General features: G+C 45.1%; 1 protein-coding gene across 2 annotated transcripts in view; it reads right to left on the bottom strand.

Moving 5' to 3' along the window:
* Positions 1–12,500, bottom strand: part of tmco4 (transmembrane and coiled-coil domains 4) — a 57,029-nt gene extending 44,529 nt beyond the window's left edge. The window contains exon 1 of one of the 2 annotated variants that reach the window (XM_060938348.1): positions 12,210–12,500. In XM_060938348.1, the coding sequence (XP_060794331.1) occupies positions 12,210–12,249 (40 nt within the window). In that variant the 5' untranslated portion in view covers positions 12,250–12,500. Of the gene's footprint in view, positions 1–3,939; positions 4,989–12,209 lie in introns of those variants that run through there. The other variant, XM_060938347.1, reaches the window with a different exon arrangement.
* Between the last annotated feature and the right edge of the window lie 11,085 nt (positions 12,501–23,585).

Below are 23,585 nucleotides of genomic sequence, written 5' to 3'. Positions count from 1 at the left end.
TTCCAAAAAAATTGCGATGAGAGTTGCGGTGTTTTTTAGGTTTTTGTTACGATTACATTGCGGGAGGAAGTGAAAGTTGCGAGAAACTGTTGCGATTTTCTCTTTTTGTGATTAAAATTGAGTGATATGTTAAATATTAAGTTATTACTGAAAAACTATTGATTAAAAAAACAAAGAGAAATAGTCCTATAAACAACTTTACCAATATAAAAGATTACCAGGACTACAAAAATGCAGAAAAATAGGCTTTACTTATCCAAATGCATCTGTTGGTTCAAAAGTTAAAGTGCATAGAACCTCACAGCACAACATGAAGTTACCTTAAAATATAATATAAATGCCTCAGCTTTCATGTAAGAAAAAAAAAAACTTAATACTAGTACTGTGTGCAGGCAGTCTCTCCTGAAGACTAAATTAAACAATAATTATAAACTAATAAAATAAATGGCTCAGGCTTCATAGAAGAAAAAAACAATTTGAACAGAATCTCACAGTATGATGCTGAAGCTGCCTAAACAATGGAAAATAAAATACCATTTTGGCAAAAATGTTGGCATCCATTAACTTCTTGTATTAAGTAAAAAAAAAAAATAAAGTGCACACAGTCCTTCACTGTAAACATAACACACTTTCAGTGTTGCCAGATACTGCTGACGTTTTCCAGTCCAAAATATGTTCAAAACCCGCCAAAATGCACTTGAAATCGTCCAATCTGGCAACACGACGCGCATGCTGCTTCTCTTGAACACACGGAAGTAAGGCGGAAGGTAGTTTGTCGACGTCACCTCAAGACGACACCAACGATTGGTCAAATTTGCGGGAAAGTTGCGGTGATTGGATATAATTGCAACACCGCCCTGAATTCGCGGGGATTGGTTGAATTTGCGCTGAAGTTGCAAATCGCAACATCCTGGAGGCTCTGTTTTTTTGCTTGGCCCAGACTTTGTCTCCCCACTCACTGTAGCTTTAGATACTAAAAACCGATCCATTTTGTCTCTCACGTTGCGCCCCCCCTGAAGAAGTCTGGCGCCCCCCAGGGGGGGCACACCCCACACTTTGAAAAGCCCTGAGCTATACTGAATAAGACGACCCCTAATGTAAGCCTTAAAAGCATCCCAGATCATTCCAACATCATCAATAGAACCTTCATTGCACTCCCAAAAGTCATTCATTATTATTCTTATATATTCACAATAACCCTTATTCTGTAGTAATGAGTTGTTTAGACACCACCTAAGTGAAGGTTTTACTTTTTCTCCACTATATAAGACAAGCTCAATGGGGGCATGATCAGTTACCACTATATTACCAATAGAGGACCCAACAGTTTGACTCACCAACGAGCGAGAGACAAGGAAATAATCTATTCTAGAATATGTAGAATGTGGATGTGAAAAGAAAGTATAATCTCTTTCTTGGGGATGGAGCATTCTCCATATGTCACCTAGGCCCAATTCTTCTGACATAACATCCACCGCAGCACAAACAGGGTCACTGAGTTGCCTGGGTTGGGAAGATTTATCCAAAAACACATCTCTGACCTGACTGAATTCCCACCCACCCCCCCAATTACAATATTTGTATTTCCAATATTCCATATTGGGTTATAAACTTCATGAAAGAATTCTGGTTGAGGAGAGTTGGGGGCGTAGATATTGACCAAAAAGTCATTTTCTGACCCTCCAGACATGCATCCAAGACCACCCATTGACCTTCTTGATCAGTATAATGTTTAAAGTGCCATTCCACCATTGGATGTATTCTTTGGCATAAAATACAATACATTTTGACAACATATATAAATGGTATCACTAGATAGAGAAATCTTTTAGCTTCAAAATGATATATCAAACATAATTTGACAACGACAAGTATATTAATTTTGCGACCAACGTCAACTACCCTTTTAATTTCCGCACGTGATGTCATTGGCAGGTTCCCCTTCTTGTGTACCACGTGACGTGGCACATATTATCAGCAATGGCGGATAGAACGCGATAAAAATAATACCAATAAATCTAGCTAATAATAAATCTAGCTAACTGAAAGATTAAGTCAAAATTTTTCGCAATTTTTTTGGCCCCCATATACGAGGAGAAATGACTCTCTCACTTTGGGGGTTTCCTGGTCTAAAAATAGACCGACATGTGGTACACAAGAAGGGGAACCTGCCGATGACATCACGTTTCACTACCGTGCAGAAATTAAAAGGGTAGGTGACTTTGGTCGCAAAATTAATATACTTGTCGTTGTCAAAAAATTATGTTTGATATATCATTTTGAAGCTAAAAGATTTCTCTATCTAGTCATGTTGTCATAAAATATATTGTATTTTATGCCAAAGAATACATCCAATGGTGGAATGGCACTTTAAGAACCTGGATATCCAAATTCTTCTTAATCAAAATAACCACACCCCTTTTCCTACTGGAGAATGTACTATAATATACTTGGCCTACCCAATCTCTTTTCAATTTTAAAAGATTCCTCTTCACCCAGATGGGTCTCCTAAATAAGGGCAATGTCTGTCTTTTTATGTTTTAAGTATGTAAGGATTTTTTTCCTTTTGACTACATTATGGCAACCCGCTATATTCCATGACACAGCCATGACGCCATGAAAGCCATATTATTGTAAATGGATAGTTAGTCCAATAGACTTCAGCTTGTCTATTCCACACTATCTTCTGACAAATTTCCTGATTAAACCCAGTGGTCATTATTACCCTGTCCACACTAGGGATTTTGTACCGATACGATACTACTTTCGTACCGCAACACCTGTCCACACTAGCAACTATACCGGTACTGTAGCGGTATAACTGTATCGGTACGAAACCCACAAATGTATGGGTTTCGTACCAGTACAGTATCGGTACTGTAGCGCTTCGCTGTAGTGTGGACAGATGAAGCAGTTCTGTATCGATACAAATATAATGCACATGCGCAATGAACCATTCCTACTTCTTCTGGGTTATTCATACAATACAATACGCATGTGCTTTCCAGCTGTAAATAAAATGTCAAAATGGCTCAAAACGACTGTGGAGCTACATGGAGCAAAGACGAAGTTGTGTGTTTGTTGGAGCTTTGGGGAGACGAGCGATGCCAGGAACAGTTGAAGGGTACACGTACGAGTCTTTCTCAACTGCCTCGCGCGTTTTATACGATTCGACTGAATAAATGACCACCAGAAATACAGACTGTACATTGACCAAAAAAAAAAAAGCACACACACGTTGTTTCATCCGCCATATTCTTGGAAGGAAGTTACTCAGTAACCACGGAAACATTTCGCGCACGCGCATTTCAACTACCGTGAAAGAAAACCGCAAACATTTCTCGCTAGTGTGGACAGATGCACTAAACTGTACCGGTATACTTTGTATCGATACACTATCGTACCGGTATATGTGAACACAGCTTTAGTTATATGCATCAGTACAAAACACTAGGCACAATGACATAAAAACAAAAAACATAACATGAACAGCTGGGCAAAACCGCACCCAACATAAGAATCCTGCAGGTCCATAGCACTCAACGATCCCATTTATGGCCTCTTTCCATACTCGTTCCTCCCTCCACCCCCCCTCGTCTTTGTAACATAGCATAAAACGTCGTATGTAACTTAACATGACCCTGGTCACATAGCACTCTCAACAAAAATCAAACTGCGGGAAATAGTTCAAAGTTCTGAATCTTTCTGCCATAAACATTTGTCCCAAGCCTTATTTGAGGCAATTTTTGTAAGTCTGTTCAACAAATGAGGTAAAGAAAAAAAAAAAAAGATAGCCTACAGGCATAGCTACACACATTGTGAAAAGGCTGGGAAAAGCCTGTAATATTAATGTCCGGGAAGAAAGAGCTTCCCTAAAAGCAGTAACATGGCCTATCCTAATATCGCCAGTTAGAACAATGACTGATGTAGGCTATTCACCTCCATCTATGTTGGAATTCACCTGACCCTCATCGCCATCTGCCGGGAAGTTCGTAGATTCCAAGCCGCTGAGAAATCGCTTAACCTCAGCTGGAGTCAAAAACTGATGTCGCTGACCATGCATCGAGAAGGTCATGATGGCAGGATAGCGAAGAGAATAGTCAATATTGCATTGTTGTAGCAAGCGTCGCGCCTCGTCAAATTTCCTGCATTTTTCTTGTACCTCCTGCGCATAGTCCTGGAAAAAACGGATTCTCATTCCTTTCCACGTGATCGGTTTCTTTTTTCTCGCCGCAGCCAGAACCGTCGCCTTGGCTTTATCCCGTAGAAAGCGGACGATGATGTGTCTAGGTCTTGAATCCTCAGCAAGTGTTAGTGCAGGGCCCACGCGATGAATTCTGTCTACTTCGCACCAAGCATCCGTCTCAATATCCAATGCATCATACAATAGGGATTTCAAACACCCCTCCAGATCAGTGCCCTCTGTACCTTCTTTGACGCCTGAGATTCTGATATTCTGGCATTGGGAGAAACCCTCCAATGCTGTCAGTTTTTCTTGCAGCCGTTGGTTCTGCTTCATTAGGTCCTTTCTAATTGAGCTAGCTTTAGCCTCATTATCTTCCAAGCGGGAGATTCTTGTCTCAGCTTCCTCAACCCTACGGCCAAGGTTGTTCACGGTTTCATTGAGAGACTCAATACCACCTTTCACCGCATTCATGTCATGAGCTAGCTGCTCAAGAATGGATCTTATGGTAGTCAACTCGGTGGCTACGTTATCTTTAGATGAACTCTGAGTCTTAGCTCCAACAGGTGATTCAGCCATTCTGGATAACGAAGTGCCCTGGGAGTTGTAAGCAACTTTCCCTCGCGAAGCAGTAGACTGGTTACACATAAAAAACTGACTTTTCTGACTCATCCCACTGCAATTGCACGACCTACACTAAAATAAAGTGAATATATCGACGTTAACTTATTTTTAAAGAGGGTTTGGGGGAACAACGAACTCCGCTCCGAATTAAGCGGCCATCTTGGGCGGGCGTACCATGTGACTCCCATTTTAGAGTCGTTTCACTTGTGAAACAAAATGTGCTTCGAAGACAATTAATGAACAAGTGCTTTCTATTTTGAAAATAGATATAGTTCACAGCACTGTATTTTAAACAAAGCCCTGATACTGCTCACAGCTTAGTGATGCTTGCAGGAGATGAAGAACGCTTGTGAAATTCCTCTCCGCATTTAACCCATCTGAAGCAGTGAACACACACATGCACACAAACACATGAGCAATGAGCACACACACATACCCAGAGCAGTAGGCAGCCATGCTAACAGCACAACAGCAGATGGGAGTTAGGTGCCTTGCTCAAAGGCACCTTAGCCCAAGGCCGTCCCATATTAACCTAACCACATGTCTTTGAATTGTGGGGGAAACCAGAGCACCGGGAGGAAACCCACGCAGACACAGGGAGAACATGCAAACTCCGCAGAGAAAGGCCCCCGCCAGCCGCTGGGCTTGAACCCAGAACCTTCTTGCTGTGAGGCAACTATGCCGCCACGGTGATGTGAGTGAGTATGAGGCGAATATAATTGATAACACACACACACACAATATATAGTGGGAATGCTCCTTCCCAAGTGCAGGACTAACAGACTAATGGCGTATTCACACCTACGTACGTTGTTTGGTCCGGACCAAATGAACCAAATTTCCCTTGGTCAGGACCTTTCGGGTTGGTCTGAATACAAACCACCGAACTCTGGTCCAGACCAAACAAGCGGACCGAGACCGAGCTGCAAGGTCGGACTCGGTCCGGACCAAAGGAACCCTGGTGTGGATCTTTTGGAGGTGTGAAAGCAGACTGGACCTAATCTGACAGTTTTGCTTTTTTATACCTCGGGAGCTTCCGTCGTTTGTCGAGCATTATGGGAAACAGAGTCTTGACACTCCACCGCAAAGTGCAAACACTGTTTCGGTTGTCAAGGGAACCTTACAACAGTCGTTCAGTCATTCAGACCAGTGGTAGGCTAGACTACAGAGTACAAAAAAATGAGTAGGGGGCAAACGTGGGCCGAGGAAGAAACGCGTACCCTTCTGGATATCTGGGCAGATGTCCACATATCTGAGCTTTTGGAGAGAACGCACAAAAATGCCGACGTGTTTGCTGTATTCAGTGAGAAAATGAAGGAGAAGGGGTTCACGCGCTCCCCAGAACAATGTCGGCTAAAAGTGAAGAAACTCCGTCAGACCTACATTAAAATCAGGGACATTCTTTCAAAAAGTGGCGGCACTAGCGACGCAAAAAAGAAATTCATCTATTGCGTGAAGAGCCAGAACTGTCACAACATGATGTGCGCTCATCAGCGCTATCCTCCGTAACCGCCTTGCCCTTTGTCGTCGTCGTTGATAAATTACTTGTACAACAGCACAGTAATCGCACAATTGTGAAAACAGTAAAAACTGGAAAAAACGTATAGCTTTGATGACATTAAAAAGAATAACAGCACGGAAAGCCTCCATGACTACTTTTGAACTTAACGCTTTGTGCGCGTGTCGTCTCTGACCAATAGCTGAACGACCTCAGGGCGCGTGGCTTTGTTGACAGATTTTGGTCCGCTTACTAAAATGTACAGTGTGAAAGCGAACCGCACCAAAATGAAAAAATAAAAAAACATTTGGTTCAGACCAAAGCAAGTGAACCATCAAACCATCCTGGTCTGAATACACCCTTAAAAACTCCTTTGTCCCTCACGCAATCAGACTGTACAACTCCGCTCTGGAGGGGAGGAGGGGTAACAAGAGGACAGAGGACGGGAAGGAGCAGTAGCCTAGCCTGACAATCAGCAATACTGGACAATGTGCAATATCTCTTCTGTTGGACTTTTTTTTTCTCCCCATATCTTATTCTGTTTTATATTTGTATATGCAAATACCTAATTTAATTTATCTAGAAGTTTTCTCTATTTCTATTCTCTGTTTATCCTGTAATGATGCTACTGGAATTTTAATTTCCCTGAGGGAACCCGCCCAAAGGGATCAATAAAGTTCTATCTAATCTAATCTTTATATATGGACATTGTATCAGAAAACACTTTTATTAATAAGCAGTAGCCACATGTACCCATAGGGTACCTTCCATCCATTATCTGTAGCTGCTTATCCTGTTCGACAGGGTCGCAGGCAAGCTGGAGCCTATCCCAGCTGGCTATGGGCGAGAGGCAGGGTACACCCTGGACAAGTCGCCAGGTCATTGCAGGGCTGACACATAGAGACACACAACCATTCACACTCACATTCACACCTACGGTCAATTTAGAGCCACCGACAGGGCTGGATTAACATGGCCAGGGGCCCCTAGGCTACAAGTTGCTGTAGGCCCCCCCCCGGCCACCACCATCTTATCCCATCTACCTGTAAAGAACTGTCTATTTTCTACATTTTAAAGTTTTTTTTTTCATTAATAAACTTTGTACAGCTGGGCCAGCGTTTGTGAAACTAGTGGCAGTGGCACATTCATCCACAAATGGGACGGGGTCTGAAAGGGATGGTCCTTCACCCTCACCAGAGCTAGTAGTACTACTGGCTGCAGCTGCAGCTAACATAACGTTTGCTACGCTAGTGTCATGATGACTTGCACTTGCCAGTTGGGTTTCATTAGGTTTAAAAAACCCTGTTAGTTTTGGTATATTGCTCAATAGAGCTTTGTCACGTTCGGCTTTTTGCCGTTGCGCCTTGCGCTTTTGAGCACCGCTCTCGTATTTTCTGTCACACATGTTCACTGTTCAACTGTGGAGTGACGTCGTGCGTGACGTCTAACGTTTATATATGGAAGGCGGATTTGCCTCACCCAATCAGCGTCCGTTTATTTAAATATTCATTTTGAGCCAATGAATATGAAGGTTTTTTTTTTTCTTTTGACCAATTGGGGCCCCCCTGCGAGGCGGGGGGCCCTTAGGCTGAAGCCATATGAAGCCTGTGCGGTGATCCGGGCGTGGCCACCGATTAACCTAACCTGCATGTCTTTGGACTGTTGGGGAAACCGAAGCACCCGGAGCAAACCCACGCAGACACGGGGAGAACATGCAAACTTCACACAGAAAGGCCCTCGCCAGCTGCTGGGCTCAAACCCAGAACCTTCCTGCTGTGAGGTGACCGTGCCGCCACGGTGATGTGAGTATGAGGCGAGTATAATTAATAACAATCTATATATGCTATATTTACTGTATGGACATTGTATCAGAAAAAATTTTTATTTATAAGCAGTAGCCACATGTACTCTTATGCCGCTTTTCCACTACCAACGCGGCTGAGTCGGGCTGAGCCGTGCCGTGCTGAGTTGGGCTGAGTCGAGCTGAGCGGGGCTGTTGGAGTTGCATTTCGACTACAACCGTGCTGAACCGTGCTGGCTGGAAGTGGGTGGACACATTGGGTGGAGTTAGCAAAAGTGGGTGGACGTCAGGTGATGTCATTAGGCGGCGCAAACAGTGACATCAGTGAGCTTTTAAGCGGTAGTCTCACGACCCGGAGAGTAAACAATAAACATGGAGGACATGGTGTCGTTAGTGTTGCCGGTCTTGGTGCTGTGGCTTGTTGTCACCAACAACGCCAACAGATACTGGCAAGAGCGTATAGATGAGGCGAGGCGCATAAGGCTTCATAATTCTCGTAATTCTCCTTCTTCCGGGTTACGGTGTTTACAGATCCCAGCGTGCTTGCGGGGCGTGTGTGGGCATGTGAGGACACGCCTCCTCACCAATCAGTGCACAGGGGAGTGTCTGCTCACGCCCCTAGCCTCACTCAGCTCGGTTTGGCTCGCTTCAGCCCTACTCCAAAACCGTGCGAGTTTTGGGGGCTGAGCAGGGCTGAAGCGAGCTGAGTCGTGCTGCTCTTAGATAGTCGAAACGCGAGCCGTGTCGGGCTGAAGTGAGCTGAAAAAGGGTAGTGGAAAAGGGCCAATAGGGTACCTATTTTACATTATTGACTCAGAGACAAAAACAACCAAACATTGGTTTAGTTTTCAAGGACAAAATTAAATGTTACAGAAAAATGAAAACATTTGTATGTCAGTAGAGAAAGCAGCATATTATTACATCATCTTCTTTTGGCTGCTCCGGATTAGGGGTCGCCACAGCGGATCTTTCGTCTCAATTGCTCCGTCTTCCGGATCCTTCTCTACCACACCTGCAACTTTCATGTCCTCTCTCACCACATCCATGTATCTCCTCTTTGGCCTTCCTCATTTTCGTTTGCCTGGCAGCTCCATCCTCAAACAAAAACGAGGAAGGCCAAAGAGGAGATACATAGATGTGGTAAGAGAGGACATGAAAGTGGCAGGTGTAATGCCATTATTGTAATGTCTTACTGTCTGGATGTTCCAATAAGTGCATAAACAAGCTCCAGTTAGTTCAAAATGCAGCAGCAAGAGTCCTTACTAGAACTAGAAAATATGACCACATCACCCGTCTTATCCTCCTAATCAAATTTCGTATTGATTATAAAATACTGCTATTGACCTTTAAAGCACTGAACGGTCTTGCACCACAGTACCTGAGTGAACTTCTGCTCCTCTATGACCCGCCATGCCTACTTGGATCAAAAGGTGCAGGCTATCTGCTGGTACCTCGTATAGTGAAGGCTACATCAGAGGGCAGAGCCTTTTCTTACAAAGCCCCACAGTTATGGAACAGCCTTTCAAGTAGTGTAAAGGGAATCAGACACCGTCTCAGTGTTTAAGTCTAGGCTGAAAACATATCTGTTTTAGTCAAGCCTTTTGTTAATGGTGTTTATGAGGTAAAGGTGTAGATCTGGAGGGTCCTCAGACATACTGTAGAGTGTTTTGGTAAACTGGGATGTATGGATGCTGTCAGTCCCCCATTCGCTTGCTCACTCGAGTTTGTTGACGGTGTAGTGGCTGCTGCTTTATGTCCCGAGGCTCCCTCATGCCCGAGTTACCTTCTGGCTCTCCCCTTTTAGTTATGTTGTCATAGTTAGTTGCCGGAGTCCCTGCTTGCACTCAGTGCAATATGTATACTGTTCCTACTTATTCAGGTGACACTGGGCATACCTAACAACCTGTGTTTTCTCTCCCTCTCCCCCCAAATCTGTCCCTCTGAGTTACATGTAAATCCTGGGATCGAGATGCTGACCTCTTCTGCTCCTCTGACCTGCTTGATCCATCCTGGTGCCCTGTGTCTGGTTGGAGTCTCATCGCATCGCTCCTGTAGAAGACGGCCCCATGAGGACAGCTGAAAATCACACCTGGAGGACGCTCTGGACTCTTACAGTAATGCTTTTATGGCTGAGGACTACAGTTGACTTGCTAACTTTAGGACTGCAGATGTCATGAACAGTTTTACACTCAATGAAGAGTTTATAACATCAACAAAACGGACTTCATGTTAAAACTGTTAGTTATAGTCATGCTGTCTGTTGTTGCCCAAATGAGGATGGGTTCCCTTTTGAGTCTGGTTCCTCTCGAGGTTTCTTCCTCATGCCGTCTGAGGGAGTTTTTCCTTGCCACAGTCGCCACAGGCTTGCTCATTGGGGATAGATTAGGGACAAAATTAGCTCATGTTTTAAGTCGTTCAAATTCTGTAAAGCTACTTTGCGACAATGCTTATTGTTAAAAGCGCTATACAAATAAACTTGACTTGGTCGAGAAGGATGCAGCATATTACATAAGAGACACAATTCAGACTAAACAAACAAAGTTTGACAGTCAAAGTCTCCAGAACAACCAAGGCTTGTTCTGTAAGATGATCTGTACAAATTACCAACTAATGGCCCTTTTCCACTACCCTTTTTCAGCTCACTTCAGCCCGACACGGCTCGCGTTTCGACTACCTTAGAGCAGCACGACTCAGCTCGCTTCAGCCCTACTCAGCACCCAAAACTCGCACGATTTTGGAGTAGGGCTGAAGCGAGCCAAACCGAGCCGAGTGGGGCTAGGGGCATGAGCAGACACTCCCCTGTGCACTGATTGGTGAGGAGTGTCCTCACACGCCCCGCGAGCACGCTGGGATCTGCAAACACCGTAAACCCGGAAGAAGAAGAAGAATTACGAGAATTTCTGAAGCCTTATGCGCCTCGCCTCATCTATACGCTCTTGCCAGTATCTGTTGGCGTTGTCGGTGACAACAAGCCACAGCACCAAGACCTGCAACACTAACGACTCCATGTCCTCCATGTTTATTGTTTACTATCCGGGTCGTGAGACTACCGCTTAAAAGGTCACTGATGTCACTGTTTGCGCCGCCTAACGACATCACGTGACGTCCACCCACTTTCGCTAACTCCACCCAATGTGTCCACCCACTTCCAGCCAGCACGGTTCAGCGCGGTTGTAGTCGAAATGCAACTCCAACAGCCCCGCTCAGCTTGACTCAGCCCAACTCAGCCGCGTTGGTAGTGGAAAAGCGGCATATTTTCCTTATAAAACTGCACTAATTATTCCTGAGACTATTATTTTTCTCAAGCAAATTGTTGTTAGGGGTGGCACGGTGGTGTGGTGGTTAGCGCTGTCGCCTCACAGCAAGAAGGTCCGGGTTCGAGCCCCGTGGCCGGCGAGGGCCTTTCTGTGTGGAGTTTGCATGTTCTCCCCGTGTCCGCGTGGGTTTCCTCCGGGTGTTCCGGTTTCCCCCACAGTCCAAAGACATGCAGGTTAGGTTAACTGGTGACTCTAAATTGAGCGTAGGTGTGAGTGTGAATGGTTGTCTGTGTCTATGTGTCAGCCCTGTGATGACCTGGCGACTTGTCCAGGGTGTACCCCGCCTTTCGCCCGTAGTCAGCTGGGATAGGCTCCAGCTTGCCTGCGACCCTGTAGAACAGGATAAAGCGGCTAGAGATGATATGAGAAACATTTCATTATTTTTGAAGGAATCTTTGCTCTACATTTCTTTACATGCACCTAAGACTGTTGTTTATTAGTATTAGTTATTTTATTTAAGACACAAGACAGCCAGACTGAAGTGTGACCACTCTGAGTCCCTGCTCCTCACTGCCAGGCCTGCTTTCTTTAACATCATGTAGCTCGTTTGACAAATGTAAGCAGCCATAAATGTTCAACATAAAACTCTGCAAAAATAAAAATAAAAAGCAGTTCTTGGTTAGTAAGAACAGTTTTTAAAGTAAATAGAGTCATGGACACTTCCTGCTACATCATTTACTCCCACATTCCTTCACTAGGCTAACGTGAGTTAGCTAAACAAGCTGCTTGGAGGAAGTCTGGTTTTCAGTAAAGCTAATAAAGCTAAAATGTCCCTCGTTAACTTACTCAAAACGAAACCCGAACTTTCTCCACCTGGTGAGTCCATGCTCCCAAAAGCTGGTCTTTTACTCCTTGTGTTTCACTCCATGTCATGTTCTTCAATGTACTTAGGAATCAAATCAAAGTTCAGTTTTCCAACACATGACTTTTCCTCCCTCATGGACGTGTCCAGCTGCAAGCCTACAAACTGATTTAACCCACTTTTACAGAAACACAAACTTTAAATTCCTTTCTAAAAACGAAAATAAGATTGCAATGGTGAGTGTCGCAGATAATCGTTGACACGTATATAATGGACAATGCGGAAATGCACTTTAAAAACAACATAAAAATGACCGTGTAATACCTGTGTTGGGCAGAAGGGGGCAGCATTGACTCAAATATATTACTGTATTTAGTCCATCCATCCATCCATCCTGGTGTAGTGGTTAGCACTGTCGCCTCACACCAGGACAGTGGCGGCTGCTGGTTTTTAAAACAGGGGAAGCCCATTTTACGCATTCATCGTAAAACCTGTAGGCCGGATATCAAAGCATAGAAAGGTGTGCCCCATTAGCATAGTGAACTAGACAACCCTACCTAGTGGCAGAAAGTATTTTTGCTTGTACATTTCATGTTATAGGGGCGGCACGGTGGTGTAGTGGTTAGCGCTGTCGCCTCACAGCAAGAAGGACCTGGGTTCGAGCCCCGGGGCCGGCGAGGGCCTTTCTGTGTGGAGTTTGCATGTTCTCCCCGTGTCCGCGTGGGTTTCCTCCGGGTGCTCCGGTTTCCCCCACAGTCCAAAGACATGCAGGTTAGGTTAACTGGTGACTCTAAATTGACCGTAGGTGTGAATGTGAGTGTGAATGGTTGTCTGTGTCTATGTGTCAGCCCTGTGATTACCTGGCGACTTGTCCAGGGTGTACCCCGCCTTTCGCCCGTAGTCAGCTGGGATAGGCTCCAGCTTGCCTGCGACCCTGTAGAAGGATAAAGCGGCTAGAAATAATGAGATGAGATGAGATTTCATGTTATAGTCTGGCTTGCCAGGCTAGTGCCTCATATCCTTAATCAAAAATATCAAACATCCAAAAATCACTGGCTATTCAACGAAGAGCCTTGAACATCATACCCTGATATGCAACACAGAGTCTTTAACACAACACCCAGCTGTGCAACACATCCTTGAACATCTGCAACACAGTCTGGAAATTCATAACCAGGTAGGCTATGCAACACACAGAACCTTGAATATCATACCCAGGTATAACCTATAACACAGAGCCTACCATTCTCTTAACATTACTGAACAATATACACACTTCAGATTCATGAACATGAACACTATTTATACACAAATTCTGCCCTCCGCTCCTTTTCCAGAAAATGGTCTGTGACCCTGTCATACCAGCTGGTTGTGCTTTCCAGAGACTTCACCAATTTCTGTTAGCAGCTAGCACTGCAGATCCCAATAAGGCTCAAGCTAGCCTACAACCAGATTGAACTACAAATGAAATAAACGAGTGAATTCACGAATGATCAAACTGATAGAATAGATGAAAGTTAACGGAGCACAACGAGTAATATTTACATTTATTTACAGAGTAATGTACAGAGACATCAATGAGAAGAAACGTTTATATGAAAAGAAATTCGGACAGCATTTTGGCACACGACTGCACTTTCTCGACATCCGCTAGGGACTGACTGATCATACTTCCGTGTTCCTCGCCGAAGTACCGCCCTCCTTATGTCTTTCAAACACTACCTCCAATAATCCTTTATCAGCCTGGCTTCTTGTCCCTCCCACTGTTTCGTTTAGTCCCAGAGAAGCCCGGCTTCCCTGGAAGTGACGATTTTGTTGATTTTAACCAATAACAACTAGCCAAAATTGGCTGTTCAGAGCCGTCTCGTAGACTGCAACGGATACCCGGCTGCCAGTCAGTGTTGCCAGATACTGCTGACGTTTTCCATCCCAAAATATGTTCAAAACCCGCCAAAATGCACTTAAAACCGCCCAATCTGGCAACACTGCTGCCAGTCCATAGAGCCCATTGAAATAAGAAAGGTTACAGCCTGGCAGCAAAGGTGATTCTCGTAGCGAACTGCAAGTTCGTCAGACATCACTCAAATAAGTTACAGGATAGTTATGAACATAAATACAATCTTGGGCATATATTATGTTATGCAAGTTATTGTTTTAATGAGAATTCAACGTCCTAGACGCCGCAGTTTGGGGAGAGAATTTTAGGGGAAGCTCGGCTTCCTTTGTTGTCTCTGAGAAATTGCCCCTGCACCAGGAAGGTTATGGGTTCGAACCCAGTGGCTGACGAGGGCCTTTTTGTGTGGAGTTTGCATGTTCTCCAAAGATATCCATCCTGTCCTACAGGGTTGCAGGCAAGATGGAGCCTATCCCAGCTGACTATGGGCAAGAGGTGGGGTACACCCTGGACAAGTCGTCAGGTCATCACAGGGCTGACACATAGACAACTATTCAATTAGTCTAACCTGTATGCCTTTGGACTGTGGGGGAAACAGGAGCAAACCCATGTCGACACGGGGAGAGCATGCAAACTCCACACAGAAAAGCCCTTGCTGGGCTCGAACCCAGGACCTTTTTGCTGTGAGGCAACTATGCTAACCACTACACCACCGTGCCGTCCCCCAAAGATATGCAGGTTAGGTTAATTCCATCCGTCCATTATCTGTAGCCACTTATCCTGTTCTGCAGGCAAGTTGGAGCCTATCCCAGCTGACTGTGGGTGGGAGGTAGGGTACACCCTGGACAAATCACCAGGTTATCACAGGGCTGACACAGAGACAAGTATTCAATTAGACTAACCTGTATGCCTTTGGACTGTGGGGGAAACCGGAGCAAACCCATGTCGACACGGGGAGAGCATGCAAACTCCACACAGAAAAGCCCTTGCTGGGCTCGAACCCAGGACCTTTTTGCTGTGAGGCAACTATGCTAACCACTACACCACCGTGCCGTCCCCCAAAGATATGCAGGTTAGGTTAATTCCATCCGTCCATTATCTGTAGCCACTTATCCTGTTCTGCAGGCAAGTTGGAGCCTATCCCAGCTGACTATGGGTGGGAGGTAGGGTACACCCTGGAGAAATCACCAGGTTATCACAGGGCTGACACAGAGACAAACAACCATTCACACTCAGATTTACACCTGCAGTCAAATTAGAGCCAGCACTTAACCTAACCTGCATGTCTTTGGACTGTGAGGGAAACTCCAGACAGAAAGGCCCTCGCTGGCCATGAACCCAAAACCTTCTTGCTGTGAGGTGACAGTGCTAACCACTACACCACCATGTCACCCGGTTAGATTAATTTGTGGCTCTAAATTGACTGTGAGTGTGAATGGTTGTTTGTGTCTCTATGTGTGTGTCAGCCCTACAATGAGCTGGCAACTTGTCCAGGGTGTACCCTGCCTCTCGCCCATGGTCAGCTGGGATAGGCTCCAGCTTGCCCCCCGTGACCCCGCACGGAATAAGCGGTTACAGATAAAACAAACAAGCAACAACAATCCATCCATTATCTGTAGCCGCTTACAGTGCCTTGCAAAAGTATTCATACCCCTTGAACTTTTTCACATTTTTCCACCTTACAACCACGAACTTAAAAGTTTTTTATTGAGATTTTATGTGATAGACCAACACAGAGTAGCACATAATTGTGAAGTGAAACGAAAATGATAAATGGTCTTCAAAATTTTAAACAAATAAAAATCTGAAAAATGTGGTGTGCATTAGTATTCAGCCCCCTGTCATCTGATACCTCTAAATACAATCCAGTGCAATCAATTGCCTTCAGAAGTCATCTAATTAGTTAATAGAGTCCTACTGTTTGTAATTTACTCTCAGCATAAATCCACTTGTTCTGTGAAGGCCTCAGTGGTTTGTTAGAGAACACTGAAGAACAAACAGCATCATGAAGACCAAAGAACTCACCAGACAGGTCAGGGATAAAGTTCTGGAGAAGTTTAAAGCAGGATTAAGTTATAAAAAAATATCCCAAGCTCTGAACATCTCAAGAAGCTCTGTTCAATCCATCATTCAAAAATGGAAAAAGTATGGCACAACTGCAAACCTACCAAGATATGGCCGTCCACCTAAACTGACACAGCGAGCAAGGAGAGCACTGGTCAGAGAAGCAGCCAAGAGGCCCATGATCACTCTGGAGGAGCTGCAGAAATCCACAGCTCAGGTGGGAGAATCTGTGCACAGGACAACTATAAGTCGTACACTCTACAAATCTGGCCTTTTTGGAAGAGTGGCAAGAAGAAAGCCATTGTTGAAAGACAGGCATACAGTAAGGAATGTAGGGGACACAGCAAACATGTGGAAGAAGGTGCTTTGGTCAGATGAGACCAAAGCTGAACTTTTTGGCCTAAATGCAAAGCGCTATGTGTGGCGGAAAACTATCACTGCTCATCACCCTGCACACACCATCCCCACTGTGAAACATGGTGGTGGCAGCATCATGCTATGGGGATGCTTTTCTTCAGCAGGGACAGGGAAGCTGGTCAGAGTTAATGGGAAGATGGATGGAGCTAAATACAGAGCAATCCTGGAAGAAAACCTGTTGGAGGCTGCAAAAGACTTGAGACTGGGAAGGAGAGTCACCTTCCAGCAAGACAATGACCCTAAACATACAGCCAGAGCTACAATGGAATGGTTTAGATCAAAGAATATTCATGTGTTAGAATGGCCCAGTCAAAGTCCAGACCTAAATCCCATTGAGCATCTGTGGCAAGACTTGAAAATTGCTGTTCACAAATGCTCTCCATCCAATCTGGCTGAGCTTGAGCTATTTTGCAAAGAAGAATGGGCAAAAATTTCAGTGTCTAGATGTGCAAAGCTGGTAGAGACATACCACAAAAGACTTGCAACTGTAATTGCAGCAAAAGGTGGTTCTACAAAGTATTGACGCAGGGGGGCTGAATACTAATGCACATCACATTTTTCAGATTTTTATTTGTTTAAAATTTTGAAGACCATTTATCATTTTCATTTCACTTCACAATTATGTGCTACTCTGTGTTGGTCCATCACATAAAATCTCAATAAAAAACTTTTAAGTTCATGGTTGTAAGGTGGAAAATGTGAAAAAGTTCAAGGGGTATGAATACTTTTGCAAGGCACTGTATCTTGTTCTGCAGGGTCGCAGGCAAGCTGGAGCCTATCCCAGCTGACTATGGGCGAGAGGCAGGGTACGCCCTGGACAAGTCGCCAGGTCATCGCAGGGCTGACACAGAGACAACCAACCATTCACATTCACACCTACGATCAATTTAGAGCCACCAATTAACCTAACTGCATTTGGTTAGTAAGGATGAGGTGAGGGCAGCCATGAAAAGAATGAAGAGTGGAAAAGCAGTCGGACCAGATGGTATCCCGATTGAGGCTTTGAGATGTTTGGGTGAGACAGCTGTGGAGTTCCTAACAAGATTGTTTAATAAGATCTTAGAGAATGAGAAAATGGAGAAAGAGTGTGCTAGTCCCAATATACAAGAATAAGGGAGATGTACAGAGCTGCAGTAATTACAGAGGGATTAAATTGATGAGCTACACCATGAAGTTATGGGAAAGGGTATTGGAGGCGAGATTGAGAAGAGAGGTAGCAATCTGTGAACAGCAGTACGAGTTTATGCCAAGGAAGAGCACGTCGGATGCAATTTTTGCTTTAAGAATATTAAGGGAGAAGTACAGGGAAGGCCAGAGAAAGCTACATTGTGTGTTTGTAGACCTGGAGAAGGCATACGATAGAGTGCTGAGAGATGAGTTATGGTATTGTATGAGAAAGTGTGGAGTGAATGAGAAGTATATTAGAGTGGTGCAAGACATGTATGAGAACAGTGAAACAGCAGTGAGGTGTGCAGTTGGAACGACTGAATGGTTCAAGGTGAAGGTGGGACTTCATCAAGGATCTGCTTTGAGTCCTTTCTTGTTTGCCATAGTGATGGATAGCTTGACGGACGAAGTGAGGCAAGAGTCACCATGGAACATGATGTTTGCGGATGATATTGTGATATGTGGTGAAAATAGAAAGGAGGTTGAGCTGGGTTTGGAGAGATGGAGGTATGCATTGGAATGAAGAGGAGTGAAGGTGAGCAGTAGCAAAACAGAATACATGTGAACTGTGGGTGGTAGAAAAGAGCAACTGGACTTGCTTGAAGATTCTTGAAAACGTTTCACCTCTCATCCGAAAGGCTTCTCCAGTTCTGTCTGACTAATAAGGAGTATCAGACATTTATCCTCTCATGGATCAGAATCAGAATTCTGATGACAAGCTCATCTAAGGTGTCGTTGAGGCATCATGTTGGTGTGGGTCACTGGAGGCTGGGTGTGAACGGCGAGTCATTAGGGTGATCAATGGATTGCCCATTAGGGTAGTCAATGGAAAGCTGATTCTCTCTGTCCTCCTGTGAGTCACCGAAAACAGCTGGGTCTTGGCGTGCACCCAGCCGTCTGGGAAGTGTGCCCAAGACCGCATTGTAGATGGTTGATAAATGATGTCTTAGACCCCCACCTCTGTTCAGTGATGGCCGTTCCAGGTTGAGAAAAATGGCTTCTTTGGTGGGGTTTACATTAGACCGTATCAGCGGATCATCAGATTAACGTTTTTAAAACGATTAGCGTGCACACAGCAACGCCAATACACGATTCGCGTGCACACAGCAACGCCAATACACGGATACGCTCGGCTCCGCAGGCATCCTGCGCTCCAAATCACTCCGCCCTGAACAGCGAGTGCCCTCTGGAGGGTGCGCACTCCGGCCCTGCGCAGCTCACAGAGCGCGCGAGTGGAGCGCACGAGCTGTGATTCGGGACTGAGCTGCTGTGTGTGTGATCCCAGTGCATATCACTTACCACTTGCAAGTGGAAGGATGGCAAGCCTAAAGACAATCATAACTACACAATGGGCAGTATTTGCATCAGTATTTGCAGTATTTTCATACTTTTATACTCTTTAATGAAAGGTGATACAAGGCGGAAGTCCGCGCCGTTTTTCAGCAGTCGCGTCACATGACCAATGCCAGCGAATCAGGAAGGTGGATGTCACAGTGACGTTGTCCAATGACGACGCCAGCTAGAGCTCAGCACAGCGTATCCGCGTATCCGTGTATTCTCAATGTTTACACAGCACCGGACCAGACACGATCTGGATTGAATACGTGGACCCTGGCGGATTCCCGTTTCCTGGCGTTTCCAGGCATTTTAATGTAAACGGACAGTGCATCCGCGAAGAAAACGAGACAGATACGGTCTAATGTAAACTTGGCCTTTAACTCCTCGCTCATACCAACGATCCTCTCTGGCTAAAATGCGTACGTTACAATCCTGAAATGAGTGTCCTTTGTTGTTAAGATGAATGTTGACAGCAGAGTCCTGGCCTGAGGAGCTGGCTCTCCTGTGTTGAGCCATGCGCCTGTAAAGCGGTTGTTTTGTTTCCCCAATATACGAGTCCATGCATTCCTCACTGCACTGAATTGCATACACTACGTTGTCCTGTTTGTGTCTGGGTATTCTGTCCTTAGGGTGGACCAGTTTCTGCTTCAGGGTATTACTGGGTCTGAAATGTACTGGAATGTTGTGTTTGTAGAAGATCCTCCTGAGTTTCTCAGATAGACCAGAAATGTAGGGAATGACAATGTTCTTGCGTTTGTTCCTGTTGTCATCCTTGTCCGTTATGTTCCTTTTTCTGCTCTTTAGGAAAGACCAGTTGGGATACCCGCAATTCTGAAGTACTTTCTTGATATGATTCTGCTCCTTCTCTTTTCCGTCTATCGTTGTAGGAATGTTCTGAGCCCTGTGTTGCAAGGTCCTAATGACCCCCAATTTATGTTCCAGTGGGTGGTGAGAGTCGAAAAGTAGGTACTGTTCTGTGTGTGGGGGTTTCCGGTAGACCTCGATACTAAGGCTTCTGTCTTGTCTAATGTGTACATCACAATCCAAGAAGGCTATATTATTCCCACTGACATCCTCCTGAGTGAAGTTGATGTTGATATCCACTGCACTGATGTGTTTCGAGAAAGCTTCCACCTCATGGATTTTGATTTTAACCCAGGTATCATCCACGTATCTAAACCACTGGCTGGGAGCAACTCCTGCAAAAGTGGTCAAAGCTTTATGTTCCACTTCCTCCATGTAAAGATTGGCCATAATAGGGGACACCGGTGAGCCCATGGCGCATCCATGCTTCTGTCTGTAGAAACTTTCATTAAACTGGAAATAAGTGGTAGTCAGGCAGAGGTCAAGCAGGGTGCAAATCTGATCCGTGGTGAGGTTCGTTCTATCCAGTAAGGAGCTGTCCTGAAGGAGTCGTTTTCTAACAGATTCGACTGCTTCTGTGCTGGGAATGCAGGTGAACAGAGAAGTGACATTGTAGGAAACGTCAACATTCATCTTAACAACAAAGGACACTCATTTCAGGATTGTAACATATGCATTTTAGCCAGAGAGGATCGTTGATATGAGCAAGGAGTTAAAGAAGCCATTTTTGTCAACCTGGAATGGCCATCACTGAACAGAGGTGGGGGTCTAAGGTGGGGTTTACATTAGACCGTATCAGCGGATCATCAGATTAACGTTTTTAAAACGATTAGTGTGCACACAGCAACACCAATACACGATTCGTGTGCACACAGCAACACCAATACACGGATACGCTCGGCTCCGCAGGCATCCTGCGCTCCAAATCACTCCGCCCTGAACAGCAAGTGCCCTCTGGAGGGTGCGCACTCCGGCCCTGCGCAGCTCACAGAGCGCGCGAGTGGAGCGCACGAGCTGTGATTCGGGACTGAGCTGCTGTGTGTGTGATCTCAGTGCATATCACTTACCACTTGCAAGTGGAAGGATGGCAAGCCTAAAGACAATCATAACTACACAATGGGCAGTATTTGCATCAGTATTTGCAGTATTTTCATACTTTTATACTCTTTAATGAAAGGTGATACAAGGCGGAAGTCCGCGCCGTTTTTCAGCAGTCACGTCACATGACCAACGCCAGCGAATCAGGAAGGTGGATGTCACAGTGACGTTGTCCAATGACGACGCCAGCTAGAGCTCAGCACAGCGTATCCGCGTATTCTCAATGTTTACACAGCACCGGACCAGACACGATCTAGATTGAATACGTGGACCCTGGCGGATTCCCGTTTCCCGGCGTTTCCAGGCGGTTTAATGTAAACGGACAGTGCATCCGCGAAGAAAACGAGACAGATACGGTCTAATATAAACTTGGCCTTAGACATCATTTATCAACCATCTACAATGCGGTCTTGGGCACACTTCCCAGACGGCTGGGTGCACGCCAAGACCCAGCTGTTTTCAGTGACTCACAGGAGGACAGAGAGAATCAGCTTTCCATTGATCACCCTAATGGTCAATCCATTGATCACCCTAATGACTCGCCGTTCACACCCAGCCTCCAGTGACCTACACCAACATGATGCCTCAACGACACCTTAGATGAGCTTGTCATCAGGATTCTGATTCTGATCCATGAGAGGATAAATATCTGATACTCCTTATTAGTCAGACAGAACTGAAGAAGCCTTTCGGATGAGAGGTGAAATGTTTTCAAGAATCTTCAAGCAAGTCCAGTTGCTCTTTTCTACCACCCACAGTTTACTATGACCTGGATGACTGAGAATCTTCACAGACAAGAATACATGTGTATCAATGAGAATGGGGATGAGAGTGTAGTGAAGATGCAAGGAGTAGACGTAAAGAAAGTTATTGAATTCAAGTACCTGGGGTCAACTGTGCAGGAAAATGGGGGCTGCGATAGTGAGGTGAGAAAGAGAGTGCAGGCAGGGTGGAGCAGTTGGAGAAGAATTTCAGGAGTCATTTGTGATAGGAAAATCCCAGCAAAAGTGAAAGGTAAGATGTATAAGACAGTAGTGAGACCAGTTGTGATGTATGGACTGGAGACTGTACCCTTAAAGAAGAGACAGGAGGCAAAGTTGGAGGTGGCGGAGTTGAGGATGTTAAAGTTTGCAATGGGAGTGACAAGGTTGGACAGGATAAGGAATGAGCACATCAGAGGGACAGCACATGTGGAGAGCTTGGGAATTAAGCTAAGAGAGATGAGACTGAGGCTACATCCACACGACAACGGCAACGAGATTTAAAAAAAAAAAAAAAATCGCGTCCACATGGGCAACGGATCAGTAAAATATCAGGTACATATGGCAACGCAACGCTTGCTGAAAACAATGCAATACACATGCCACACCTCTAGGTGCACTGTAAGACGGTCCCATCGGAGACACCACAACAATAGAAGAAGTAAGGACGCATGCGCATAAACTATTATGCGCGAGACTTCATATTAGCCACAAAGTCAGAAAAATCTGTTCGTAAAATTATGTTATAATGACCAAATACAATGAAAAGTATTTTTCCAGTCTCACCTGTGAAAGGTAATCCCATGTGATCTCGTTTGGACGGCAAACCTGTTGGTACAGTTAAACGCAGCACATGAATAAGGCATCTTTATTCTCCGCTTTGACCCATCCAATATGGCGGCGAGGATGACGTATGATTCTACGCGGAAGGCGGCGTCTTTACTGGTCCGGAATAAATTGAATGCTACACGTTGATGGATTCATTTGTTCTTCTACGCCCTTTTTGAGGAATGTATTGTAGGACTTAAACCAACATCTGAAGAGGTGAGATTGCTCGTTTTTTTCCCTATTTTTGCTGGCGGGATTGACTCTCACTCTCTCTCTCTCTCTCTCTCTCTCTCTCACTTTGCACCATTACACAATAAATATTCACAGTGAAAATATTTTGTAAGCGCGTTTCATGAACCAAGTTATAGGATTTGTTGACAACTCGCATCGAGTTCGTTACACTTCTACCCGGCGTGAAGCACATGTGGTTGTGACGTCATCGTAAACAAATCCGTTCTACTCATCCAGACGACTTCGCAACGGCTCCGTTGCCAGATTTTTCCACTCTGGAACCCGTTCTCAAAAGATTTCGTTTTGGGGCACCCAAAATGCCGGTGCCATGTGGACGCCAGGCCGAAACAATAAACAATTTTATCAGATTCACCTGAATCCGTTGCCGTGTGGACAGGGCCTGAGATGGTATGGGCACATCCTGAGAAGAGATGCAGAGCATGTTGGAAGGAGAATGTTGAGGATGGAGCTGCCAAGCACATGAAAACAAGGAAGGCCAAAGAGAAGATACATGGATGTGGTGAGAGAGGACATGAAAGTGGCAGGTGTGGTAGAGAAGGATACGGAGGACAAGGAGCAATGGAGATGAAAGATCCACTGTGGTGACCCCTAGTCGGGAGCAACCAAAGGAAGAAGAATTAACCTAACCGCATGTATTTGGGGGAAACCGGAGCACACCCATGCAGACATGGGGAGAA

This window comes from Neoarius graeffei, chromosome 13 (assembly GCF_027579695.1).
Source record: "Neoarius graeffei isolate fNeoGra1 chromosome 13, fNeoGra1.pri, whole genome shotgun sequence".
Classification (NCBI taxonomy): Eukaryota; Metazoa; Chordata; class Actinopteri; order Siluriformes; family Ariidae; genus Neoarius; species Neoarius graeffei.
This window is presented reverse-complemented; position numbering and strand designations above follow the sequence as displayed.